Source organism: Melozone crissalis, unplaced genomic scaffold (genome assembly GCF_028551555.1).
Source record: "Melozone crissalis strain CALT ecotype California unplaced genomic scaffold, PUWL_Pcris_2 ptg000016l_1, whole genome shotgun sequence".
Taxonomy (NCBI): Eukaryota; Metazoa; Chordata; class Aves; order Passeriformes; family Passerellidae; genus Melozone; species Melozone crissalis.
This window is the reverse complement of record NW_026535794.1, coordinates 25,591,701-25,617,623: the sequence shown is the minus strand read 5'-3', so window position 1 is coordinate 25,617,623 and position 25,923 is coordinate 25,591,701. Positions and strand designations below refer to the sequence as shown.

Here is a 25,923-nt window from a genome sequence, read left to right as displayed (position 1 = left end):
CTCCTGAATATCCTCCAGCTGTATGTGCTCTAATTAAAAAGGCTGCACTGCTTCCTGCTCAGAGCACTTCAAAAGGCCTCAGTGCTCCCCTTGACAGTGCAGTGCCCGGTGCTGGCTCCTCTTACCTGTCCGTGCTTATTTATGGCCAGCACCACTCACTGGAAGCCATAAACTGCACCCGTATTTTACTCTGACTGAAACGCACAGCAGGTTTATGTGAAAGGTATATTAATGATCCAACTAATCTTAGAAAAAAATAAAATTAAAAATAGGGTGTAAGGAGGAAAATACTGCCACTTGCTCTTCCATCTTCTCTTTTTTTTGGGACATAAAAATAAACTCACCAGTTAATATGTGGCCTTTTATTTTTTTACAGTTTTTTCTGTTTGTTCTTAGTTTTACATCGCATTAAGTAAAACAAAGGAAGACTTAGTGCGTGGAAAAATACTTCAAGTTTTGTGCTGGAAAATGACTACTGGCCATCTAAGATTGACCTCAGGTGACAACAGGTTTTCTGAAAATCATTTTGCGGTGAAACTCAAATCCAAAAAAAAAGAGTATCAATTTAAGCCTCTGGTGTTTTTAAAAATTTGAAATAATAAGAGGAAAAACTCGAGGTTTGGCACATTTAGAAAGATACTTTTTAAAAAACAGTGTTTATCAGTCTCAATCTTTGCTAAAAGTGTTCTGATTAATCCTTTCTCACCAGTGAAATTCAAACATGAGACCTTTCCTTTCCAATGGTCCCCACTACTTAGGTAATAGCAGTGAAAGGAAAGGTAGTTATTTGCATTTGTACCTTTAAGTTCCACAGCAAAGTTTAAAGATAAAAATAAGGGTGAGGGTGTAAAGCCCCAAATAACGTGAGAGAGATGCCCTGTGCTTTACAAGACTGAAGCAGGGTACCAAGCGCCTCAAAGGCAGGATGCGAGGGGAGATGCAGGGGCACACGCTCGGTTTCTGACACGCTGGAGGGGCTGGCACGGGGCCTCCAAGTTCCAGTCCCCAGAGCCTGTGGCACAAAGGATGGCACATTCAGAGGGAGAGCAAGTCTCGCCGTCCTACACGAGCCCGGTCCCGCTGGCAGTCAGTGACATGCCGGCCGGGCTGCCAAGGTGTGACCGCCTGGGTTTGGGCCGGAATCGCAAACCCGGCTCTCCCAGCGTCAGAAACGGGGTGAGAGGATAAAATTATGATTAAAAAAAAACTGCAGAACGGGCGCGGTTTCAAAGTGCACCTTAAAATAACAGAGGGGGAAGGAGCCTCCTCCCCGAGCCGGCACCGCGGCATTTAATTGCGCTGGCGTTCTGCCGGGGGTGCCGGGGCCGGCCCTCCCTCCCTGACAGGTACCGAGCGCAGCAGCCCCGCCGCAGGGGAGGCAGCGAGGGAGGCGGGAGGGAGGGAGGGAAGGAGGGACGGCAGAGGGGGACGGGCGGGCGCCCCCGGCATCGGGACGTGGCCTCCCTCCCTTCCCTCCCCTCCCCTCCCCTCCCCGCCCGCCCCGGGGCGCGGGCGGCGGCCGACGCCGGGATGTCCCCGCCCCGAGGGAGCGCGGCGCCCCTCGCAGCCCCGGCGGGGAGCATGGTGAGGGTGCCCGGCAGCGCCGGCCCTCACAGGGTTAAGGGCTCGCCCGGCGCCCCGCTGCCCGCCCGCCCGCGCCTTCCCAGCGCCGCCGAGCCGCCTCACCTCGGTGTCGTTATTCAGGTTCCACAGATCCAGGCGCCCCATCCCGTCCACGCAGGCGAAGAGCGCGGGATGCACTGGCGACCACATGACATCGTAGACATAGTCGGCATTGTCTTCAAAGGAGTAGAGCGGCTTGTTGTGCTGTAAAGCAGAGAGCGGCATGAAGACTTCGTGGCGCTAGTGCTGCCTGGGGCTGTCTGGCGAGTCTAATTAAAAACTTTGCACATTTACAAAGTGTCATAAAACTTCCCCAGATGAAAGGTCCTCCGCGAAGGGCGGGACTGCGCTTTAATGGGGCAACAACTGTCCGGTGGGATAAATGAGATGCCCGGTGTGAGGGGTGTGGGACGCGCGGATGACGGGGCGGGGAGAGCGCCCGTTCCCGCTCCCGGCCGGCACCCCGGCGGCGGGAGGGGTGCGGGGGGCGGTGCGGGAGGCAGCGGGCACGGACCCCCGCTCCCGCCCGAGCCGGGCGCGCCGGCCCAGGCTCCGATAAGGATCGTGAGAGCGGCGGGAGCAGCGCGGTGCCCCCACGGCCCCCCGCGCTCCGCGGGCCGCGCCTGACACCTAGCGGCGGGCGGCGGCAGCGCACCGGCCCCGCGCTCCCCGCGCTCCCCGCGCCCGGTGCCCGCCGGAGGGAGGGAAGGAGGGAGGGAAGGAGGGAGGCAGCTCCGGAGGGAGGGAAGGCTGTCATCTGCGGCAGGCGGGGAGTCGGAGGGAAGTTAGGAAGTACACCAGGAATAAAGTGTAATTGTTCCTCATGAATTATTCATCGCATCTGGCTTGTCTTTAATTTTTGCATAATGGCTTCGCTAATCCCCGATCAATTAATGGAAAATGAAATTTGAATGATAATGAAAACTCCAGAGATGAAAGAAATTAAGTATTCTCATGGCTTATGACAGAAATCTAAACAATGGGACTTCTCCGAGGGTCTCCCTGAGTGCCTCCCTCCTCCTGCCGCTCCTGCCGCCTCCCCGGCGAGCGCGGCCCGGCGGGACGGGCGCTCCCGGTCCCCCCGCGGTCCCCCGGCCCCGGGAAATGCAGCATCACTGAGCGGGACGTGTGAGTGTCCGGGCCGCACCCCTCGAACATCTCGGTCAGGTCCCTCTGGAATGCACCCTCGTGCATTTAACAAAGCAAACACTGTCCGGAGTGCCTCAATGTATAGCCATGCATCATTTTTCCAAAAAGTGGAGTGACCAATTGCAAGTGTTATATAGCTTTCCTCTCCTATATTATTAATTTAAAGTGATAATGCGGTCGATTTGACATCTATTTGCAGACAGGTCCTTGCTAGGTTTGGTTTTGGTCCTCTTGCACCCCATGGTGCTTGGGATGGACGCTGGGGCTGGGAGCGCTGCAGGGTCATTGCATGGGACAGGTGTGTGTCCATCTCTGTGCTGCCATGTCTCTGAGTGTTGGTGTGGTGTGTTGCTGTTGCAGCACTGTATTGTAAACAGTTCCGTAATATTTCTGGCCACCACAGGTATCACAAATATACAGAAATACACAGGGATTTATTCCCGAGACTGGTTTTTCCTCTGCTTGAATTAATGAAGGATGCTTTGATTACAGGATTGGGTCTCAAATTTTCATAACTTGCATAATGGTTTTTGTCCATTTCTTAAGACTAGCAAACATTTTGCGTAACAATGAAATGAAATCAGTGCTTGACCTTATTACCTCGAATTTGTACACTATTTAAATTTCTTTTCCCAGGCTGGAGTTTTGCAAAACAAAATGAAAAAATTACAAAAATATTTTCGTTCCTGAAGAAGGTCTTTTTCTCCAAACACATATGTGTCTGCCTACAATATTATCAGTGGACTTACTTACGAGTGTTAATGGAATTACTTACATGCCTGTGCTAATGCTTTTCCAGGGTTTAGGGCCAAATGAACACCAAACTTTTGAAGAGGCAGAGGTATTAAATAGGAAATTTCAAAGTGAATCTTCACAACTGTGAGCTAGGAAATAGTATTTAGAGAGAGCTACATGGATTCCCAATGCTGCACTGTGGGCTTTCACTGAAAACATCTAATTTAGGTTCAAATACATTGAGTGTCCAAATCCTGGTGGGCATTGAAGATAGTAGTATACCAAAAGAAAAAGAAATCTGGTCCGCTGCTAGATGGATGCTATTTTTCTTATTCATGGGAAAAATGCTGTACATACACCACTTTAACACTTAATGTCATGGGAGAAGTAACAAAATTCCACTGAAGTTAAGGGCCTATTAAGATATCAATCAATCCAGGGCAGATTTCAATCAGCATTTCCTTTTTGTCAGCATATCAAAACTTGTTATGATCTTAAGTGTGGTGCTTTTAAAATGGCTTTCTAAGTACTGTTATGTTATTTTCCACTTCATGCCTAAAGACCAAGGCATTAGAAGGAAGGTCAGGAGGTTTGGTGCTAGTCTAAATCTTACTGTACTACACATGTTGTGTAGTCTCTGGGAAATAGCTTTAGCTGATGTGCCTCTGTTTCCCTGTTATCAAAATAAAAACACTTTCAAGGTTCTGGAATTTGAGGTGAAAAGCCTCAAATACCAAAAATGAAATGCCTTTACCATAACAGTGGAAATAGTAAGTCAGATAGAAAGTCAGAGAGAAAGTGTGGACAACAGGAATAATATGGCTTTTGAGAAAGATCTCAGACACGCAAGGAATGACACACAAATTAATGGAGCAGAATAAGGCGTGGAACACTGCAAAGAAATAAGAAATTGCAGGATTGTGAGCAGCCCAACCAAAAGGCAAGTTGAGCTGCAGTGTGGTTGGGAAACCAGGGAGAAATCTTGTGGCAGAAATCAGGCAGTGGTAGTGGAGATGAGCTACACCTTCATACTGCCCCCAATATCACTGTCCTCCCAGCTTGACTAGCTGCCAGTGGAAAAAGAGAAAGTATCTCCCATACTGTCTTGTCTTCTTGCACTGTTTAACCAGAGAAGAACACAACAACTGCATAAGGTCCATCTTGCTTCGTGTCCTGTCTCCAATACTAACAGCATCTGGCCTTTCTTAAAAGTTGGCATTTCATCCTGGTGTGAGAGCAGTTATGTTGGTTTCATTGTGAAGACTCCATTTCTGAGTTTAGGTGTGTGTATAAGTGTTCTCAGGACTTCCTTACTGTGAGCCTGCTCCCTTACTATGGGCCCAGGCCTGCAGATCCTGTAATGCAAGGATTTATGAGTAAGAACTTCTAGTGACTGCTTTTAGAAAATGTTGAAATGTGGAACCATGTAAAGGTCACTTTAAAGCAGTTTTAAATTACCAAAACTTCAGACCTACATAATCCATAACTAACATATGGGTATTATTATAAAACAACTGAAATTTAAACTTGATGAGCTTTCATTCTTAAATATCAACCCACTCTGTTATTCTATAGAACAGAAGAAATAGTTTAAAGCAGTATCTTCAGAAAAACTTGGGCCAAATTGACTTCTTACTGAAAAAGAAGAATGTAGAGCGAAAATAGGACCCTAAAGAATCAATGGAGTTTTGCCATTGATTCCAAAAGGACATGATTTGAGCATTTTTAGTGGAAAAAGCAAAAAGCCAATTCTAAGGCGTGGTTTGTTTTGGTTTTTTTTTTTTTTCCTCATTTATTTAAACATGTTATCAATCACTTATCCTCAGTCTTTGTATAGAGGCATTGTTTAAGAGGACGATGAAGAGTGAACGTTTTATGTACCCATTGGCTGTCTAGGAAGTAAGACTTGTCTGTGAAATAAGAAGCTCACCTAAATAAATTCTACACATTTATATAAAAGAGGGGGTTTTTACACATATAAATTTGACCAGTCTATTCCACTTATTTGCATAGAAGAATTTTCTTTAATCCATGAGGCGCCACATATGAAGTAGCTAATTATCCATATACAGGAATGTATACATATACACAGGTTTTAACTAGCATCTGACTTCTAAAAAGCTATGGAAAAAACTATTGGCTTTGCCATTTCATGAAACAAGCACTTTTTTACACGTTGCCACAATTTCTGTGGTTGTCAGCTTCACTTAAAGGTACTTTCCTAGGCTGTACCTTCAGCAGTACAGATGTGTGGTGACACCACACACTCTGCTGTCTCCAGTTCTTTCTTTCTACTCAGTTGTCTTCTATTCTAAAGATGATAAGCCAAATACCATAGTTCTGGCTCTCACCATATTAACAACAGCCATCAGTATTGTGCAGTACTTGCAAGTTATTCAAGCTGATTTTGTTTCTCTAGGTGTGCAGAAAATATGATGGATTCATTAGTCCTTGGCACAGAAACTTTCTGAACAAGCTAATGTTGTTCTTTTCGGCTCAAGCTCAGGCTTTCAGTCACTTGGAAAGAGCACAGTTAGAGTGGTCCTTAGCAGTGTCTGTTCCTCTGATTAAAAAAACAAAACAAAACCACAACAAGCAAAATGGTGTCAAAGAAAGACATTTCTTTCAGCAGAGATTACACATAGGGAAGGTACAATTATCTGTCTTTCTTTAAAGTGAGTACTGCAGTGTCACACTGACTAGATGATGTGAAAGGAACTGGGACACGGCGCATCTTTTGGAACTTCTGTTCAGGATAGGATCTGAGCTTGTTCAGTGTTTTATAGGCCCAGTCTTCTCCATCTTGAAATATTTTGAAATATCAATATTTTGCTGAATCCAGGCTCACTGTTTCCCTTCTGAGGGTGCCACTTAATCAGGCCAACTCAAAACATGCAGACAGCATAGCAGAAATGAAAAGCTGCTGGGAATATTGAGTCAAATGCTCATCAAATTGGCTTTACTCTGACCTTGGCCTTTCCCCCTTCAATGGTGTCCTTCTTGGGACACCAGCTATTAGCTGTTTAGGGTTACTTGTCCATACCTCATGTGGTGAGGTGAGGAGTTCAGTCCTCTGCTCTGTATAAGGTTCTAGTGCTCTTGTAAGCCTTTATGTTCTCTCTCTGTTTGCATGGAGTCAAAGAGGCCCTGGTTTTCATTCAGATTGACTGATCTCCACAGGAAATTTGCCAGTTCTGGACTATCATGTTTCTCCCAAATCTGTTTTCTAATAGTTACAGTGATCTAGGATTATCCAATAGCTCCTGCTTGGATGCTATACTTGTGGGCCTTGACTTAGTTCAGTTTATCCTCATTTTTTGAAAGTCACAGCATCTCCAGGAACTGTTACTAGATGTCATAAATCAGAGGCAGTAGTTACAGGTACATCCCTGATGGCTCAGCTAAGCCTGTCTGCATTCTCCACAAAGGGTCTCATTGTCCTGCAGACCCCAGAACTATACAACTCACAATTTGTAGCTTGCTCCACCTTTTCCAGAACTAGCCAGACCTTCAAAGGACGGCAGTGGGAAAGCAAAAGGGTGATGTTCATCTTTAGCCACCCAATGTCACTGGCTAGCTGAGGCACCTGAACTGAGTCACATGAGTAAAAACTCCTTTACCTGTCTTAAAATTCCTTCTGGCAGTCAGTTTCAGTGCTGGATTGCAGATGAGCCTCTGGAACTCAAAGAACATTTCCCTGGGCTGTGACCTATCTGTATGTTGTGTCACCTCACTGTCAGATAACTACTAAGACACTGAATCAAGTCTAAACTGACTTGATTGGCAAGATAACAGGCTTAAGTTTTCGACTCCGAAGTTTTAGAACAGGGGGAAAGAAATGAGTGTGGAAATGGTCCCTACACTCTTCACAACCCTTTTGTTTAAGTGCTGTAGTATTGTTACACTGATTGGGTTTTGGCATTCTAAAATTTGCAGACAGACAAAGCAGAAAACTGTTCACTTTTAAAATTTATTGTTCTGGCAGAGATGCCAAAACTGTTACCTTTTCTAATTCTCAATAATAAAAGAAAGTCCCATATTTTTGCATAAACATGTGGAAATTATTATGGATAGAAGAGGGGACAAGGGTAAGACCAAAAGGAAAGGGGCTATGAGAGCAGACCAAGTCTGGAGATAACCTGATGATTACATTTTTTGTGGTTTCCTTCAAAATCAAACTGCCACAAGTGAGTATAAAAGAAGGAAGCAAAGGAAAAAGGTTTGATGATTGGCACAGGCGGTTTTAATGAGAACTGATCTTAATGTCTAATACTATGGTATGAAGAAAAAAATAAAAGAACTAGGAAAGTCAGACAGCACTTGTCTTTTAAGAGCATCAGAAATTCAAACAGCAGAGCTTTTGAAATCTGTGGATATAGCCTAGAAGCTAGTTTTACTGACAGGTAAACTCCTTATGTGGTTAATCCTTCTTAACTCTTTAAGTACTCAGCAGAGGTGCAACACATTCTGGCTGTGCTGCTGTACTTCCAAAGTTCTCTCCTACCATGCCTTTCTACTTACCTAATGGAAAAATACCTTTTTATTTTCTAGAGAAAAAAAAGCAGAAAGTATGGCATTCTTCTTTACCACTGCATATTTGCATATTACCACTGCATATTAGCTGCACATTTATATCAAACTCACTGAACTATTTTCAGTGAGTTTGATATAAATGTGCGTTACCTGATGCCTACTGTAAATTTAAATGATTTAGAAGATTTGCTTGCAATGGATGAACTTTAAAAACATCAGAAGGCATGTAAGGCAGACTGGCTTACAGTGTTCCCCAGCTCACTTTTATCCCTAGTTCCTGCTGGCCAGGCTGGTGTATTCTTGTTTCTGCATTTTAGATCATCCACTTTAATTCCTGATCTGGAGCCCCTTTTACTCCACAATTACAAGAGTTGTGCCTATGGGTTTCCACTCTGTGAGGTTTAATATTCTCTGCTTCATTCACCCACATCAAACTGCAGACAAGTGCAGACAGCAACACTGGAAAAGCCTATACAGGTATCTGCCATTTGTTCTGTATTTCCTCAGACTGCTGACTTCATTGCTAAATGGTAATCACGTTTTCCGCCTTTTATCTAAAACATGCTCTAAGCAGGACAGTACTTCTTCCTGAACTACTAACTATGCACTTGTGTCAAAAGACTTCTTTAGAAATACTATTGTTTTCTTGTGGAATGTCTAACTGCTTCTAAAAATGGCTCAATTTCTTTTAGGAAGCTCAAAACACTACAGAAAATCCTACTGCCCTTGCCCAGCAAACTGATTCATGTTTTCTGTAGTTCATACTCCTGCCTTTATATTACTATATTCCTGGATTATTTTTCAGAGAAGCTCTTGAGGGACTTGCTGAAAATTATAAGCAAGGCATATTGATGGAAGAATCATCAAATCCTGGTCAGAGGAAACACAGAGTGAAACACTGAAGGGCAGATTTGGTCTTCTACCTTCAGCTGTCACTCCCTGTTTATATCCCACACAGGTGGGACAAGGAAGCAGAGCTGCACAGTGGCTGAGATGATTTGGGAGAAGCTGGATTGGTGCATTAGTGCTTTCCTGCCATGCAGGACAGGCAGTGGCACGCACTGAGGTCCTGCACGTACCTCATCTGGGGTCATGGCACTGGTCTCCCTGCTTTGTGCCTCAGGATGTTAAAGAGAGGCAGTTTAGCTCAAATTGCAAGGCAAGGAGAGGAGTGGGATAATGTAGCTGTGGTTTGGTTGGGTCCTGCCCCTGTGATTCTGACAGGAACATTCAGTATGAGGCCTCTGAAAATTCAATTTTTCTTTTTAATGGGAAATGCTGCTTCGTCGCAGGGTACCTGGCCCAGCCTTGCGTGTGCACTCAGAGATTTGCCAGGCTTTCAATGACCCTGCTGCTGCAGCTCAGCTGCCAGGAAACAGCAGCACAGGGAGCATTGCAGGATGGCTGACACAGCCTGATGTCACAGCACTGTCTGCTAAACAGTCAAGATTAGTATTTGTAGCTGCTGCCACCAGGATGCCCGCAGAGCTTTCATGGGTCAGCAAGCAATGATTTTGAGGCTAATTATTATTGAAGACGACTCCATCTTGTAGGACTTTGAACACAGTTCCTTTTTTTTTTTTTTTTGCTGATAACAAAAGTCTCTCACATGGCAGAGAAAGGATGGCTGCCTGAAGCAGGTGGGAGAAAATTTCCATTAGGGAAGAAGTCCTGGGCTTTATATACTGATAATTGTCCTGAAATGCTTCACTATTCCATGCGAGCTTGATCCTCCAGTGTAATTCTGCAACAGAGCTGTCAGTGGGAGGTTTGCATTTTGATTTCAGGGAAAAAAAGGAATGATGACTTTGTTTTGCACAGATTATATAAGCTCCTGAAATCCAATTCTGCTTTCCATGTGCAAATAGAGCTTTCACTGCTACAGCTGGATTCATATTAGGGTTTTCTGAAATATAGTTTAGCCCACTGAGTTTTTAGAACTCAGTATTTTAGATGACTGTTTTATTTGTGGGTGTGCCATTGTTCACCAAATGTATCACAAAGAAGCACCATGTTTCATATCATTAAATTAAGCATGTTGGCCAGCTGATTAATATTTTCCTAACACTTATCAAATATGGCTACACAGACAACTGAAATAAGGAGAAGTATTTCAAGTGAAGAACTACTTGGGACTGGTTTCAAGCCACCTGACTTCACTTTGGTTTTGCTCTTTAAAATTACCTAGAAAAAACCTTTTTTTTTTTTTTTTTTATAGCTGGATGTGAGCCAGACCTCTGGCTCCAGAGGTAAAGGGCAAAACCTAAAAAAATCCTGTCTGAACAGGCAACTCCACCCTCTTCCCCAAGTCAGCTTGGCCTTCTGACAGAAAGTGTGCTCTGAAGCAAATTCATTCATTGCCTTGTTTTTGGATCAAACTCAAAACTCTAAACTCACACCACAGAGAGACCATTTCCATGAAATCCTAGCATGCTATTTTATCACCCTTTGTCATGCCCTATAATCAGATTAAATTAACATTTGGACACTGATTAATCAAATTATTAATTTTAATTGCTTTTATCAAAGAGAAAAGAAGGAGTTTTGTGTGGTAATGCATCAGTAAGGGAGACCATTCTAGTCAGGTATCCAAAGTAAGAGGAGTGAAATTGTCCCTTGAGATAGACATTTTAGCCCCACCAAAATCAGTCAGAGGGAGGAGTAGTAAAGGAATCCACAGGATTCTGGCTGCAAATCAAGGTGCACATGTATATGTGCATGTGGTATGGGATAAAGAGGCTGATTCCTTCCTGGTAGTGGTTTGGGAAAAAACAGCATAAGAAGACAGACTTGGGAGCTCAGAAGTGCTGACACGTCTGCCAGTGTAGATATGGCCTGAGGCTGCCCAGATGCAAGAAAGCCACCAAAAGCTACAGCAACTGATCATCTGCCAGACTTGGGCTCCTGCACAGACAGTGGTGGGCAGGAATGGTGGTGTCTCCAAGAGGTGTCTATAATATATGCTGTACAGTTACTTCTTTCCAGTGGCTGCATAAGAAACCAAAGTGTGAAAGCTCTACATAATAAAAGATCCAGGAGGATCCAACTTCATATGAAGAGTCATCTAAAATGCCTTGCATGATAATATGAGAAGATATGGGCCAAAAGTGACCATCAAGTAGTGCTCTGGTTCATTCTGCAACACCTTTTCCATCACAGTAAATTTGGTCTATTAAGTGGATCTGATCAGATCCTATGAGCAAGGCTTCTGGGGAAGGGCAGAGATACCTGTCTATAACAACACCATCACCACCACATGCTTCTTTGCATTTTTCTAAAGGTAGGCTTCAGCTGGACCTTGGAGGAGATGGAGTTCAACTCTAGGCCAAATGAAAACCAGTGGAGTCTGAAGTTGCATGCTGATAGGAAGGTATGGCAGGTAAAGTAATTTGCTCCAAGAGGCAGAAGGAACTGGGTCATACCCACGTTGTCAACAAGCACATGGGTGTAAGATATTCAAGGTACAGAAATGTATGTGAAGGCACATAGCATAGAAATAGGAATGTTTGCTGTTTAAAATGTGGTTTCTCAAAAAAGCTCAACAGACTGGAACAGCAGAGCATACCAGAAGAGAAAAGCAGCATGTGAAGAGCATAAGAAAAAAAAGACAAAGGAGAGGCACAAGGAAGGCACTAGCATTGATGCACGTACTGGTAAAGCAAAACTGAGCATTGACACACAATGGGTAGTCTGTCACTGAGGGCACACACGATCTCTGGCTCCATTGGACCCTGATAATGGTGATGTGGTGGCCCTACTACCAGTCTGCTCACCTCTGAGCCTCCTTCTGATTTTGGCATTGCCACCATTACTTAAACATTAGGCAGAGGGAGACATGCGTGGATGGGGATACAGCAATGTTGTTCCAGTTACACCAATCTCTGCCCATCTGATTGGTGAGGCAGGTTTAGGCATGAGTACAAGAGGAACAAATGAGTCATTTGCACCTCCCCTCAGTGGAAGGATAAAAGCTAAAGAATGCATGTGAAGGATGAAAAAGCTAACAAAATCCAGCTCTCTGTCCTCAAGGCTTTAGCTGAAATCAGGTTATGTTTTGCTGTGTTTTAGCAATTCCAAGACAGCTTCCATCTCTTGACACAATATCAAAAAAATTTGCTCTCCAAACAGCAATTGCTGTAATAATAACAATACTTACATTTCATTATTTAACCTCATGCTATTCATTCATGAGGATTAGTGTTTAATTAATTAACAACACTTAGCATTTCCACTTAGCACTTTACCTCTTCAAAGCATCGTACAGACACTACCTAATTAAGGGCAGAGCTCCACAGACACTTCACATCGGGACTTCCCTTTGACAGCTCTGCATCCCAGACTTGCTCACATGGTGCAGCATGAATTCAAGGTAAAGCCCTTTTAACTTCTTCAGGAACCAGGTAATGCTGTGGTTATCAAGCAACTATCTTTGCAAATTCTGTTTCTTTTCCTGTTGCTTCTGGTTGTTTGCTATTCACACAGGGATCTAATTTTTGGCTGATGTGATGGGTGATTATATGAACCTTGTGTTAGCTCTATCTACAAAACGCTCATTCATCCGCTAGTGAAAATCTTATTCTCAGTCACCTGGTTGAACTGCCTTTAGCTAGAAAATGTGTTAACCACAAAAACATTATAAAATGTAAAGTGAGAGTTTTTAAGGGAGATGGTGCTTTCAATCCATCAGTCAAATGCCTGCTATGAAAGTGCCTTTCTTGTAAGCACCCCAGGATGCTACACAACATCAATAGACAATATAAACACAAAGCTTTTATGGTTCACTTTACAATTGGACATTGACTCTGAACCTGTGAAACAGAAAGGAATTGAATTTCATGACCAAAGAGGATAATGTGCACAGGATTAGGTAGACAACACTGGTAGAAGCAGGAAAGCAATATGACTTTGGATGCTGATAGGGAGATTTAATTTACAAATAAGAAACTAAAGGAATAAACCAATTCCGACTAAAATCTTGTTAGCTAGCAAAAGCACTTAATACTTTATATCAATCCACTATTTTTTTTCAGAGCCCACTGATTGACTGAGCCTTGACTCTGAGAACTGAACAAAGAGAGCCTTAAATATGTAGTAGCTCCAGCCAAGAAAATTATTCAGACAATATGGAAATAAATTTCTGATGCAGTTGAATGGGGAGAAAAAGAAAACATTCATCACAATTCAAGAACTTGTCTAGTGTCTCAGAGGATGTTTTCACAGGGCAGTGGCTGGCAGGGCAGCAGCCTGGGGCTGCTGCTGCTGCTTAAACCTGCTCCAGAAGAAAGTGAGTGATCCAAAACAGCAGTGCAGCTTCCAGGTCTGAGCGGTGCCGTGGTGTGTCACATGCACATCACAGCTCGCTCAGCTCAGTCAAACAGCTTTCTCAGGAAGCCTCTCTTGCCAGACAAGCCACAGCTTGATGGATATCAAAAATTTAAATGGTTTGGTTCTTTGAAAACTGATTGTCTTGAACAAAATCAGACCCAACCATTCTGGCACTGAAATATTCCACAAGGATAACTGTGTGTTACTATCTGCAGTGTCTTTGTGCCCAAAATGTGCTGTGTTAGTGTTACTACTAACTTCTAAAATCCCAAGAGTTTAAAATAAAAATCAGGCTTTATTATCCCTTAATGCACTTTCATTTAAGCTGCAGATGAATGAGACCCTTATTGCCATATTCAGCCTCAAGCTGACAGCTAAATACCAACCCAAGACTTTTCTGTGCATGTGTGATTGGAATTCAATACTTGCCTTTCATCTTCCTTGACTCCCCACAAATTCTTCTCCCCTTACTCAGCTTCAGCTTCACCACTCTAGTATTCCTTTGCTCCCAAGGGAAGTCACCACTGCCCAGGCCTCCCTTGTCTCACACACCAAACAGCCTATCTAGCCCCGGTGAGCCAACATTTAAGCTGTCCATGCCCTGGCTATCCTGCAGCCTTTTCTAATGTTTACTGCCTAGGAACCATCCCAGACCCATTCCAGCCTGCCCATGTCCACTCCTCAGGATTACTTCTGCATTGGTTCAGGCTGGGTCTAGTGATGTACATAGTTACATGTGAATTGGGCAAATCATGCACCTTTCTCATTAGGAGTTTCCTGAAGTGTAATGCTCAAGACAAAACCAACAGCTGTGGTCATTGCTGATTAGGAAAAGCTCCCTGTTAATTAGCACACACATTGGATCATGCCATTAACAAAAGCATTGGAAGCTACTATGGAAGCTGATTCAAGTTACTATCTAGGTAACTGCTTCTTTTTCCAGCACAAGGCTGTCACATGAGCCCTTCTGATCACTTTCATATTTACATTTGCTGTGCATCTGTTCTAGCATCTCCAAGCCCTGATGTTTCGGAGGAACACATGCTGAGAAACTTCCTGACTGTGGTCAGCTTCCAGTACAGGAACACTGCCGGGTGCAGTCAAGATGTGAAACAAATGCAGGCATAAAACCAACTTGGTTAAGGCAAGAACCTGACATTTGGAAGGCAGTTCTCTACTCTGGTGTATAAAAAAAATAAATTTAGATTACTTATAAAATTAGGATTTTACATCTCATTGTCCTGTACGATCCATCAGGTTGGTCTCTTGAGTCTGTCCCATGGTGTGTTGGGGTTTCAAAGTTTCACAGGACTGTGCCATTTCTGCTGTTCTGCTCTCTCTCTGAAAGAGGTCACAGACAGATGGCCACAGAGTAGTCAGCAGCAGATCCCTGGTGGTCATGAATGTAAGTTCCAGCATGTCCTTCCTCCCTGCTTCCAGTGTCTAATGTCATTGGGACATTTTATACCTTTTGGCTATCACAGCCTCCTCCAGCAGTGAATTTCACAAGTGATATTGATTGCACTAAGTTGTATGTGCACTTCCCCTGTTGCTTCATCAGAGGAAAGTGTTCCTGCTCCTGCATCACCACAGTGCATAGCATTAGCCTTGCAATTTAGCCTGCACAGGGAGTGCTGAATGGATTGTTTGATGGCTTGGAGTTCAAGATGTTCTCATCTCCTTGCCTTGTGAAACTGATCAGCACTAGGGTTAATACTGAAATGAAGGCCTGCTAAAGGGCAAGGTATGCTCCAGGGCAAATATGATTGAGGGTTATTACACTAGCTGTATATTTTACTTACAATTCTATCACTATGCTCATTCTAACCACAGCTTTTCAATTTATTGGTTCTTAGGACTTGATAGACAGTATTAAAATATTTCTGACAACAGCATTTTCATTTAAGTAGAATTACTTGTCCCAGCCCAACTTGGATTGCTTACCTTTGTGGTCCACAGTTTCACTGTCCAGTCAAATGATGATGTAACAAAGAGATGGGAAAAGTCTATTGGACCCACTGCCATGTGACAATTGATTCCTGTGACAGGTCCTTGGTGGCCTTCAAAAATTTCACCAATGCCAGCTTTACTGCAGGGAGAAGAAGGATTTACATGCAGAGAGTGATTCACCACCTAGGGTTTTAACATAACTTTTCTTTACTGTTAGGGTCCTGTTTCCTTTTAAAGTTCTATTTGACCTGCAAATCTTTCTCCTTCTGCTAAGGACTTTGCCTGCAGAGGTTTACTCCAGTGGGGAAAATTAATGCTCAGAATTGAGCACAGGGAGAATTTCTCTTACTTCTGAAGACTTACCTTACTCACTTCTACATACACTGTCTACTCTTGTAGATTGAAATAACATTTCTGTATAATTATAAAATTCAAAATTGTAATTATACTATAGCTTATGCCTCTGAGTAAGCCATTATCAGAAGGAATAACCATTAAAATAAAAATGCAGATATGTTAATGACTTATCATGGGCAATTCTTTTTCTCTTAAATATCTAAGATAACTTTTCATAGCAATCAATCAAGTCACTAGGAAGCAAATGCTTTTTCACAAAAAGTGAAGTAATTGATCCTGTGATCAGGTATCATACAGTCATTACTTTGAACAAGGGGAGATGTGCATTTCATCAGCCAGAGGCTGGAATAGCTATTAGGAAGGAAAAGTACAATGCTGTGTAAGAGACAATGTGCGCAGTTTTCTTCTTCCTGGAAGCAAATGATGCCAGATCAGTTGTCAGTGCTGTCTGACAGTGTATAGAGGAAAAGGGAATAATGAAATCACCCTTTTAGCTAGATTATAGAAAAATTGCCCCGTGCCAGTGTTAGTACAGTGTACTGAAAGGAGAATACTGGTCCCTCACCCAGCTGGTGCAGTGTCCCCTCACCTCTCCTGTGTGGACAGGGTGACCTCACTGATGTTCCCCTGCCAGACCTTGCAGCATGTGCTGGAGCAGGGGTTGAGTCCTGCAGTATCCTGCTGGGTACAAAGGACACCTCTTATTTTATCCCAGCTATCTGCCATGTAGTCAGTGGGTAAGGAGAGTCCTGGAGCACTGAGACCACCCTGGGTGTCTGCTGTGCTTTGACACACCTTTTTCCAGAGTGACACATGGCTCTTCACTGTGCTGGGCTGAAGGACACAGGAGCCTCTGGAAGTAAACCAGGGATGATAGCAAAAAGCTCCAGGAAAGACAGGCAGGAGCAGAAGAGCTTTTGTCAATGGTCAGTAGAAAGTTTCTAAAAAGGTATGCTAAAAAGAGGTGTGCTAAAAAGGTGTTCTAAAAAGGTGTGCCTGGCACCTTCCTCCTCTTGTGAGGAACAAACCAGGCAAGTCTGAAAGTTCAGAAGTGAGAAATGCCCTTGGGCATGTCTCATTCATCCTAGCACCCTAGGACTCATTCAAACCATGAGCCACCACACAGCCTATCACTATTTGTCTAAATAGACACGGCAACACTGTCGGCAGTCAGGCAAAAATAAAAACATTCTAAAATTTAAAAAAACCCCATTGAACAAAACCTATGTAAAACAGTATTTATAAAACATTGGGGATGTGTAATAGAAGCCTTACAATCTTAAACCACTGTATCAATGTCTTTTTGGCCAACATAAACTCAGAATATGATAAAGTATGAATTCAGAGAACATTGTGTACTACTGGTGGGGATGAGCTCCAAATCTGTCAATGGAAAACCAAGATTTTGTTCTTTACAAAAGCCTTTCAAGTTTCCCAGAGATAAAACTACTACTGGAAGCTAACAGAGCACACCAGCATCCTGCAGGTTTGCAGGGTGCCAAACAAGGAACTTGCAGTATCAAACTACAGCCTGGGTCATATTATGTGTGACCACAGTGTGAGAGAGCACAGGATTCTCTAGAACCCATGTGACACTGTGGCTGCATCTGTGTTATTAAAGGAATCAGGCCCATGGTGGCTTTTCTCTGATTTATCCCTGTGGAGACCAAAGATGGAGCTGAGAATGGGAAAAAGTAAAACAGACCAAAATAAAATAAACCATTTGATCTTGGTTGAGGCCTGATTACCCTGAAACAGAAGTGTCTCTTAGGCCTCATTTGACCTGTGCAGACATAGACACCTGCATCTCAGCTAGGTGTATAAACCTGTACACAGCTGTGTAAACCTTCATCTCATCTCATCTCATCTCATCTCATCTCATCTCATCTCATCTCATCTCATCTCATCTCATTGGTGAGAAAGAGGTATTTCTGAGGGCCCAGCCATCTCCTCTTCTGAAAAAGGTAAAGGAAGTCAACCTAAGGGTAATCATTGCTCCCCACCAGCTACACTACACAGAGCCTGGGGTAACTGCCCCAGTATAAAAAGATGTTCAAAGTTGGGGAGCTCCTGTGCTGGTCACAGGAACATTGTTGATCAGACATAGTTGATCCAAGAAAATAAAACATTGACCACTCTCCACACACACTTGGCTGTCTCTCATCAACACAGGTACACAATGTTTTAGAAGTACAAAATGCTGAACTTCACCTTCCATGACGACAGGCTGTGTAGACTGTTCCCTCTTCACTGCCCACAACAAAGTTATTGACATCTCCAGTTGGGAAAGCCATTCCTGTGACCGCCACTGGTTTGGACTTGTTGTATACCAGCTCCATGCTCTCCTACCAAAACAGGTTTTTGTTATTATGCTGGGATCCTCCTTTTCTTAGTCTGGGTTGGGTTTTTTTTTTAAAACTGATTTCTAAATAATACATGGAGTAGCAGGAGAGGAAGATGAAATCATTTGACCCAGTCACATTTGGTTTCTACATAAGATGTTGTAAGAAGATGCAGTGTCACAAACCAGGATGCTCCTGCCATCCCCAGTGCTGTCTGTCACACATATGAGACTGGCAGGAAGGCACTGGTCTTTTCTGCATCATCTTAAATCAGCCAGAGATGACAGGTGAGAATTTAAAATCTAATGGTGCAGAAACTAAAGATAATACCTTAATGGTTACATTTGCCAGCCTCAGGCTTTAATAAATCATGCAATACCCTTCTATTTACGTTCTGGAAATCAGTTGTCAGGAAGCACTTGCAATATCATGTGCATGTGAGGCATTTATTTCACTGTGTCATTTGTATCTTTGCAGAACAAAATTAAAAAGTTGGGGTCCTGTCACTACCACCATTCTAAGCATTGCTTTTCAGGGATTTTCTGAGGTAACCATAAACACTCCTTCTAGACTCCACCATCAAGCTACAAACCAGCAGGAATGTTTTCTGTTTTCATTTGGTAGCTATATTTTAAAGTAAATCAGCATGCCCATTTTTGCAATTGCAAATAAAATAACCATGCAAGTTTGTGGCTGTTGCAAGATGTGTACGCTTTGAGCAGATTTTGCACAACTTTTTAGTTTTTCAGCCTAAATGGTGTAACCCAAGAATCCACAAAAGGCCTGAATGATTTCACCATTTTCATTTTTAGCTATTTAAGTGGTTATGTTCTCTATGTTTAAAAGGTCTATGCTGCTGTTCTTCTAGGGCCAAAGCCCGTCTGGTTTTTCTCAAAAGGGCTTTTTTGCTGCAAAGAAAATGGGTATCCCTGTGAAAGGAGAGAGATGCAAATCCACAGAGAAATAGTTCTGCTTGGTTTATGCTTTTCTTTGAAATAAATTTGGTTCTATTATAAAGGCAAAACAAGGCATGGAAAATGCATTGGGAGACCAGCCCATATTTCTGTAAACATGTGAGTGAGAGAGAAAAATTCTCTTAATATGGGAGAGAGACCATATATGTTTGTTACAACCTTCTGGGGTGAGATCATCATGTAGTGTCTCTGCAGAGACACGGCCATAGGCTGTGGTGGACACTCTGCTCCCAGCGCCCACACCATGACTGTACACAAGTGCTCTGGAGCTGTGTCTTTGGAAAGTTTCAGACTGACACACATCAGCAACACTTCACTCCTCCCAGTTTAAAGCTATGGCATGCAGCTTGACGTCAAGCCCTGTGCCTCTCTTTTCTAGATCACCATGAACCATGTGCCAGACTTCAGTGTAATGTGGGGTGTGTTCCCATCCTTGTTGAGAGCCAGATTTGGAGCAGGGAAATTCCATTTGAGTGATGAGATCCTGGAACTCAGATGTTCATATATCTGTGCCTTAGACTTTATTATTCCAGTAAATGAATATGCAGGGATGGGATTTATCTTCTTGATGTTTAGGTGAGAAACTGTGGAAGGCATTAGGGTGCCTGAACATAGTTGCCTGGGCCATTTTAGAAGGCTCCATTTCTACTGCAGAAGAGTATTGGTTTCCTACAGTCCCAGGGCACAACTACCAGCCCCACACTTGCCTCACATGAGCAATGTGGTCGAAATTTGAAGTTGGTCTCACTTTGAGCAGAGGAGTAGATGTGATGACTTCCAGATTCCTCCTCCACCCTAAGATAGGACAGTTCCACATCCCAGGGTGGGTATCTGAAATGGCTTTTCATACTTGGGTGGGATGAATCACCCCCCAGAAGTGCCAGCCTCTCTCTACCTCAGCGGTACAGAAAACTTGAATTTCTAACTTAGACTTGACACATCAACTTTTAGATGGCTGAGGTTAGGATAGAGGAGTCCCACCTCTTGTGTCAACACTGAAAAGCAAATAATTCAATAGTAATTGCACATTAGTGCATGATTAGTGGAATCATTATAGGGAGTTTCTATGCAGCATTTTGAAATAAGATCAGATCCCATGATGCTTAGTAAAAATTATATTAATTTTTTTTCTAAGACATTGTGTATAAAAATGAGTGATGTGTTGGAATAGAAAATGTACTTCTTCAGAAGATAACACTTAAAAGATGCTTTCTGTACACCTTTTTCAGCATTGGATTCTTTGTTTAGTTTCCATTATTATAATCACTAGTGGTTTGGGCAATTTTCCTGTGTTTCCTTTCATTTCTGATACAAAGGAGAGGAGGGGGGGAACAGACAATAGTAGCAAACATTCCAGTGGGGGAGAATTAGTTCTAAAACTTTTGATTTGCATTGTTTGTTCCTTTGGCTACTGAAGGCTGCCAGCAAAATAAGTTTCTGAGTTTCTGACTGTGCCTTGGAAACCTGCAGTGCCTAGGGTGTGTTCAGCAGCAGTGCAATCTAGTCCATATTTGTTAAACAATGCTGTAGAATAAGTGCAATTTATACCACAGGCGACTTCTGTAATTACCATGCTTTAAAATGGACTATTTCATTTTCACTTGAAACTGACCTATGCATTAACGTATTACAATAATTACATGATTTGTGGTAAAGGAAATGGGGTTTGGCTCTTAGCAGAGACTGCTGGAAGCAAGCTGTACTCTTTCAAGTGCATCCATTGGTTTTAGTTTGTATAGGATGCGAGATTTTGGCTTTTAGGAGCTATGTTCCACTATGCAGGTATCCTGCTCTACCAAAGACAATTTTCCCCCCCATACTGGTGCAAACAAACCCACCTGTGGAGTTGAGAGCATGTCCAGGCTCCAGGAGCACATTTTGCCATCCGTAGAGACAGTAATAAGATTGTGTGCATTCTGTGTTCCAACTACATTCACACAATACACAGGATGCTGAAAACACAGAACACTGCAAGTCAGAGAGCCATTCTTACAATTTCACAAACAAATTTCTAATGTCTCGTATGTTATTTTAAAGAATGATTAAGTAGTCTCACAATGCCTGGAAAATATAAGACAGCTTTTACCAGATAGGAATTGTTTTGGTTGGGTTTTTGTGTTTCTTTTTCATTTAAATTTTAAGAAGCACATTATAGAGGTGGAAATGTTTTCAAAGTTTCATTTTCCTCATAATAAAACAGCCCAGCTGAGTAATGCTGTGAAAATACAGAATTATGTGGATGAGATTTCACCCACAGGGACATGTATCATTCTACTGATGGCTTTTGACACTGAAAATAACCAGCAGAAAGAGGAAAACTGTCCAAGCGGAATAAAAATGAAAACTTTATTCAAGAAAACAGCTGCATAAAACTTGAACTCTGTCAGAATTTGGCTTGCATGCTAAATATTTGCAAATGTACTCCAGTTGAAGAACATGAGCAAGCCCATCAATGTTCTTCAGCATTGGCCAACACACCTTTTAAAATCTGTCATTATAAGTGGGGAGTGACTAGATTTAGGGTGTTACACCTGGTTCACCATCCTGCAGTCATTCCATGGAGGCTGAATTCCAGTTAGTATGCATAATGAAACGTGGCCTATTCCTTTTCCAAGGAGCCTGGTAACACTTTGAGCCTGAAATGTCATCTGGTATCTGATGGTGACATGTGAGGGATGGGTCAAGTTCAGCAATGTCCAAAGTGAAAAATCAGTCAGACTGAACAATAAGATTTAATTTCTTTTGACCAGTACAAGTGGTACTGCTAAATTAAGGGTTAGAAATATACAAAAGTCAAGCAAATAAAAATTTAATTTTTCTGCAGTGTTTACCAATAAATAGAAGACCTGCATCCCCAGAAAGAAAAAATAAAATTTTCTCTAATACTTTGCTTAATTAAAGAAAATTAGGACCAACTTGCAAGAGATCCCTAGGGAGCTTCTAAGCAACTCGATGTAGTGTCAGGAATGTAGCATTTGTTCCTGCTGAAAGGAATGGCAGAACTGCCACTTACGTCAAGATCCAGCTGCAGGTCACCTGCCCAGTCAGTGGGGAATGGCAGAAATCCCCAAGAGCTCTGGCTCACTCTCAGGTCTGATACCTGAGTGGGCCCAGTAAATGTCCCTTCTCCAAGAGCAAAAGGTGCAGCACCTGTACAAACAGTGCTTGTGCCCACAGTGAGATGGATGCTGCTGAAATAGTAACTTGTGCTTGGAGGCAACCTGTACACACCAGTAAGTCACAAGGTCCATTTGATGCCAGTTTTTTTCTCTCTCTCAAGACTGTCAGGCACCTGATTTCGCCCTGATCATCAAATGCTCCCCAACTGTCCCTCACGTGTGTCTCACACTATTACCCTCATATCATGGACCTTCTTGCTGCTTAGTGTAAGATAATGACCCCAGTGCTAAACATGATTACTGCATACTGATGTGTGAAATACATACAGAGCGATTTTTTTCATGTGCTTCTGACCTCCAGTAGACCAAACAGACAGAGTAGGTGGGAGGAAGCCACAGCAAGCAGTGGAATATCTAAAATATTTAGTGGGGGAGAAAGAGTGAGCCATGTCTTTCCAGCAGCACCTCAGTGTGTCAGGCCTGGCTTTAATCAGGGCTACCAGCCATCAATTTCATGCACAATAAAACTCATGGCAGAAATGAAAAGATGTAAAGAAAGCAGATGAAAAAGACAACCAACTGTATGTAACAGAAAGTCTAAACAGGCTCCTTCCTTTCAAAGGGTTGCTGCCAGCTTGTTTTTATTTATCTTGGAAATGAAATCATCATGCAAAAAGGTTTTGTCTTAATTAAAATTTCCTGTTGTCCCAAGTGCAGATGTGTGGTGGGTGTGAAAGGAAATTAGTGAGTAAGCTGTGGGTAGAATTCTCTTTCCTGGTGAATCCAGGCAGTAATCACTGATACTAAATTTCAGGAAGGTTTAAGTCAGGGAAAACAACATGATCTATCTGTTTCAAATAAACAAAGCAAGAGAAAGAAAAGAGAAAAATCCTTTTTTCACATGCAACATGAGTTCAAATTAAAAAAAGACTATTCAGCTCACGTATCTAGCAGTACAAAAAGTAACACTGCTAATGTAATGTTGTCTTAATTTAATTTTTTTTTCTTGGCAGCAAGGATTCAAGCCAGCGTTTTGCAACCAGGACCTCATTTACAATTTAGGTAAGTAATTCCTATGTACAAATATAAAGTAAGCAACTCTTATTGTAAAATCTGAGCACTCCTTTAAACATCATATTTCCTCCTCATGTTAGACTGTGTAAACACTTATTTATACCAATCCATGACAGCACATAAAGTGCCCATCCACGACTGAAAGTAATTTATTTATATTATTCAAAAGGAAAACATTACATTTTGTTCTACTGCAATAATAAAACTGTTTTAATATATAATTCCAGGAGGTACAATTTTGCCTTAAATGATTTTTGAGTGTAAACAAATTACTTCCCATTAATCTTTGCTTTTCCACTAGATTTTGAGTCCCAGTTGTTCAATTTTCAGTGACAGTCAGCTTCTTGCCACTAGTTTTCTGGTCTGCTACATCTCTAAATTGCACTTCCAGGAGAGACTGTTTCTTTTCATGCAGATTGAACAACATTACTGGCAAGACAATGAGCAAAAACATTAGGGAAATGAAAAGCAATGTTGAAGTTGCAACCCATGGCACAGATCATTAGATAATTACATCAACATTCATGATAGTGGAAATTTAGGGAACAACATTTGTATTGCCTGGCCCACTAAGCATATCTGTGCACACCTGTAATTTTTAATATAAGAGACTTGCAATCATAATACTGGCCCCATACTGAATCTTCAGCAGTAATTCACATGGCATGGCTTCTGGAGCTGTCTTTTAACTCCAGGGATTATGTTGTCACAGTCAACTGAAAGCTGAACCTTGATCTGCAAATTCCAAACATTAGAATCACACAATTGTAAAAGCTGGAGCTGCAAAAGTACTATCACTTTGTCCGAACCTTCAATCTGCCAGAACAAGATTATCATCTTACCTCTCAGAGTGCTTTGTCGAGTTCAGTTCCCTGTGGTACAGAAAATGTGTGGTTTTCTGCACCCTTATATCATACTTTTGCATTTTTCTCCTCCTTTCTACTGTCCACTCAGGAATTGCCCTACGCTCGCTCTCAGCATGAGCTGCTCCACCTTCCACCTTTCCTGAAGAGGCTGCCCATGCCCAGACTCAGGAGGAGGAGAATGCACGAGGTGTTTGTGCAGGATGGCTGAATGTCAGTGCCATAGCAGAGTGAGGACATTTTAGCAGGCGACCCAGGCTTGTCTCCTCCTCCTCCAGCACAATATGAGTACTCTGCAGTGTGAGACTCTCCTATCACAGACATCATCCTTGTATCACACACAAAGTCTCTTCTTTCTCAGGCATTTGGTGTTACTGCTCTGCCCATTCATCTCCCAGGCATCACTAGAGCCCATTGCCACCATCAATAATTATCTGTAAGTACCTGTGTGTGTGTCAGCAAAATGCTCTCCTGCATCATTCCATTGAAACAAGCTCTCCCTCAGTGTGCAAACTCTGCCCTGTGGCCCTGTCTGGAGCAGAAGACCATGGCAGGATTTATGTCTTGCTCTACAGAACAGTACATAAATACATAAATACAAACAAACAGAAGCAAATTGCCCCACTTTTTCTGAGGGCACCAATGTCTACTTACAGGAATCCCCTTTGAGACCCTCATAGGTGCCTTATCTGGTTCAAAGAAGACAAGACAACAAGACAAGACAAGACACCAAGACAACAATAATGACTCGAATTGCCTGCCACACCAGACTGAGAGATGTACAGCCTTCACAGTGGTCTGGCTCTCTTTACAGACAATGGGGACAAGAACTACAGTGACAGTGTGCTGGCACATAGGTGCCTCATTCACGTGTTGTACTCAAACCCGCCCTCTTCCTTGGAAAGGAGAATAATGTCCTGACTTGATTGTACAATGTGTGATGATCAAACACTTACAAGAGGTGGTTGTTCATGTCTCAGATCTACTTTTTTCCCTTCAAGGACCACAATTCCATTTTCACCTGTGTGGCAACTAGCATTGTAGACCCAATGTGGCAGCTGCCTTTCCCTGCTGACCATCTCCTCTAAGGAAAAGGGAGGTGGTTTTTGTCCTTACCGTGTGAGCAGCAGCAGACAGGGGGGTTCTCTGAACCGGAGTGCGCCTGTGACTGCGGTTATCCCACAGGACAATCTGGCCAGAGTATGTTCCTCCAACAACCAGGTTTGGGTGAAAGCGGGCAAAACAGACTGACATCACAGAGGACTGCAGGAAAAGAGGAGGAGAAGAGAGAGGTTACATGGTCAGCCATCTTCAGTTCTCTCCCAAGGGAAGCAAACTGTAATTAACACTTTGTATTTTAGGAATAGCTGTATGAACTTTATTCATGCTCCTTGCACACTAGTAATTCTACTAAAGCAACAGGACACATGCAAAGAACTAACTTGGACCCTAAAAAGTGTTGTCTCATTGGTCCCAGGGATAATATAGGATGTGTCTGAGCATGATGCTAAAAACCTGAGATAATCTCTCCATGACAGTGATGGTAAAGTGCTTAATTTCTTTTCCAGAAGTGAGAACTTCAACTAACCAGATCCCAGCCAAACAGAGAAAGACATCCATGACATCCCATCAAGGAGAGCTCTTCCACTCTTTCTCCTCTAAATTTTAACTCAGGCAGTTTGAGACAAGTCTGTGGAAAAAACCCTCCAAAGTTCACCTCAAGGTGTGCTGTTTTGAGAGCATCAGCTGACAAGCTGTGTCTCATTGTTGGGTCAATGACTGATTCCTCTACCAAGGTCTTCTAAGAACAAAGGGAACCATGCTTTACTTTACACTGTTTAAACAGAACTGAGTTTTTCTTCATCCTAATGGCAGCTGA

At 42.7% G+C, this 25,923-nt stretch overlaps 1 protein-coding gene across 6 annotated transcripts in view; it reads right to left on the bottom strand.

The window, feature by feature from the left end:
* DYNC1I1 (dynein cytoplasmic 1 intermediate chain 1) overlaps positions 1 to 25,923 on the bottom strand; it is a 186,907-nt gene that overhangs the window by 22,979 nt on the left and 138,005 nt on the right. For all 6 annotated transcript variants that reach the window (XM_054273283.1, XM_054273284.1, XM_054273287.1 and 3 more), the window contains exons 11-15: positions 25,161 to 25,307; positions 20,827 to 20,940; positions 17,884 to 18,017; positions 15,310 to 15,454; positions 1,687 to 1,827 (exon numbers count right to left, since the gene is read on the bottom strand). In XM_054273283.1, coding sequence (XP_054129258.1) covers positions 1,687 to 1,827; positions 15,310 to 15,454; positions 17,884 to 18,017; positions 20,827 to 20,940; positions 25,161 to 25,307 — 681 coding nt within the window. The remainder of the gene's footprint in view (positions 1 to 1,686; positions 1,828 to 15,309; positions 15,455 to 17,883; positions 18,018 to 20,826; positions 20,941 to 25,160; positions 25,308 to 25,923) is intronic.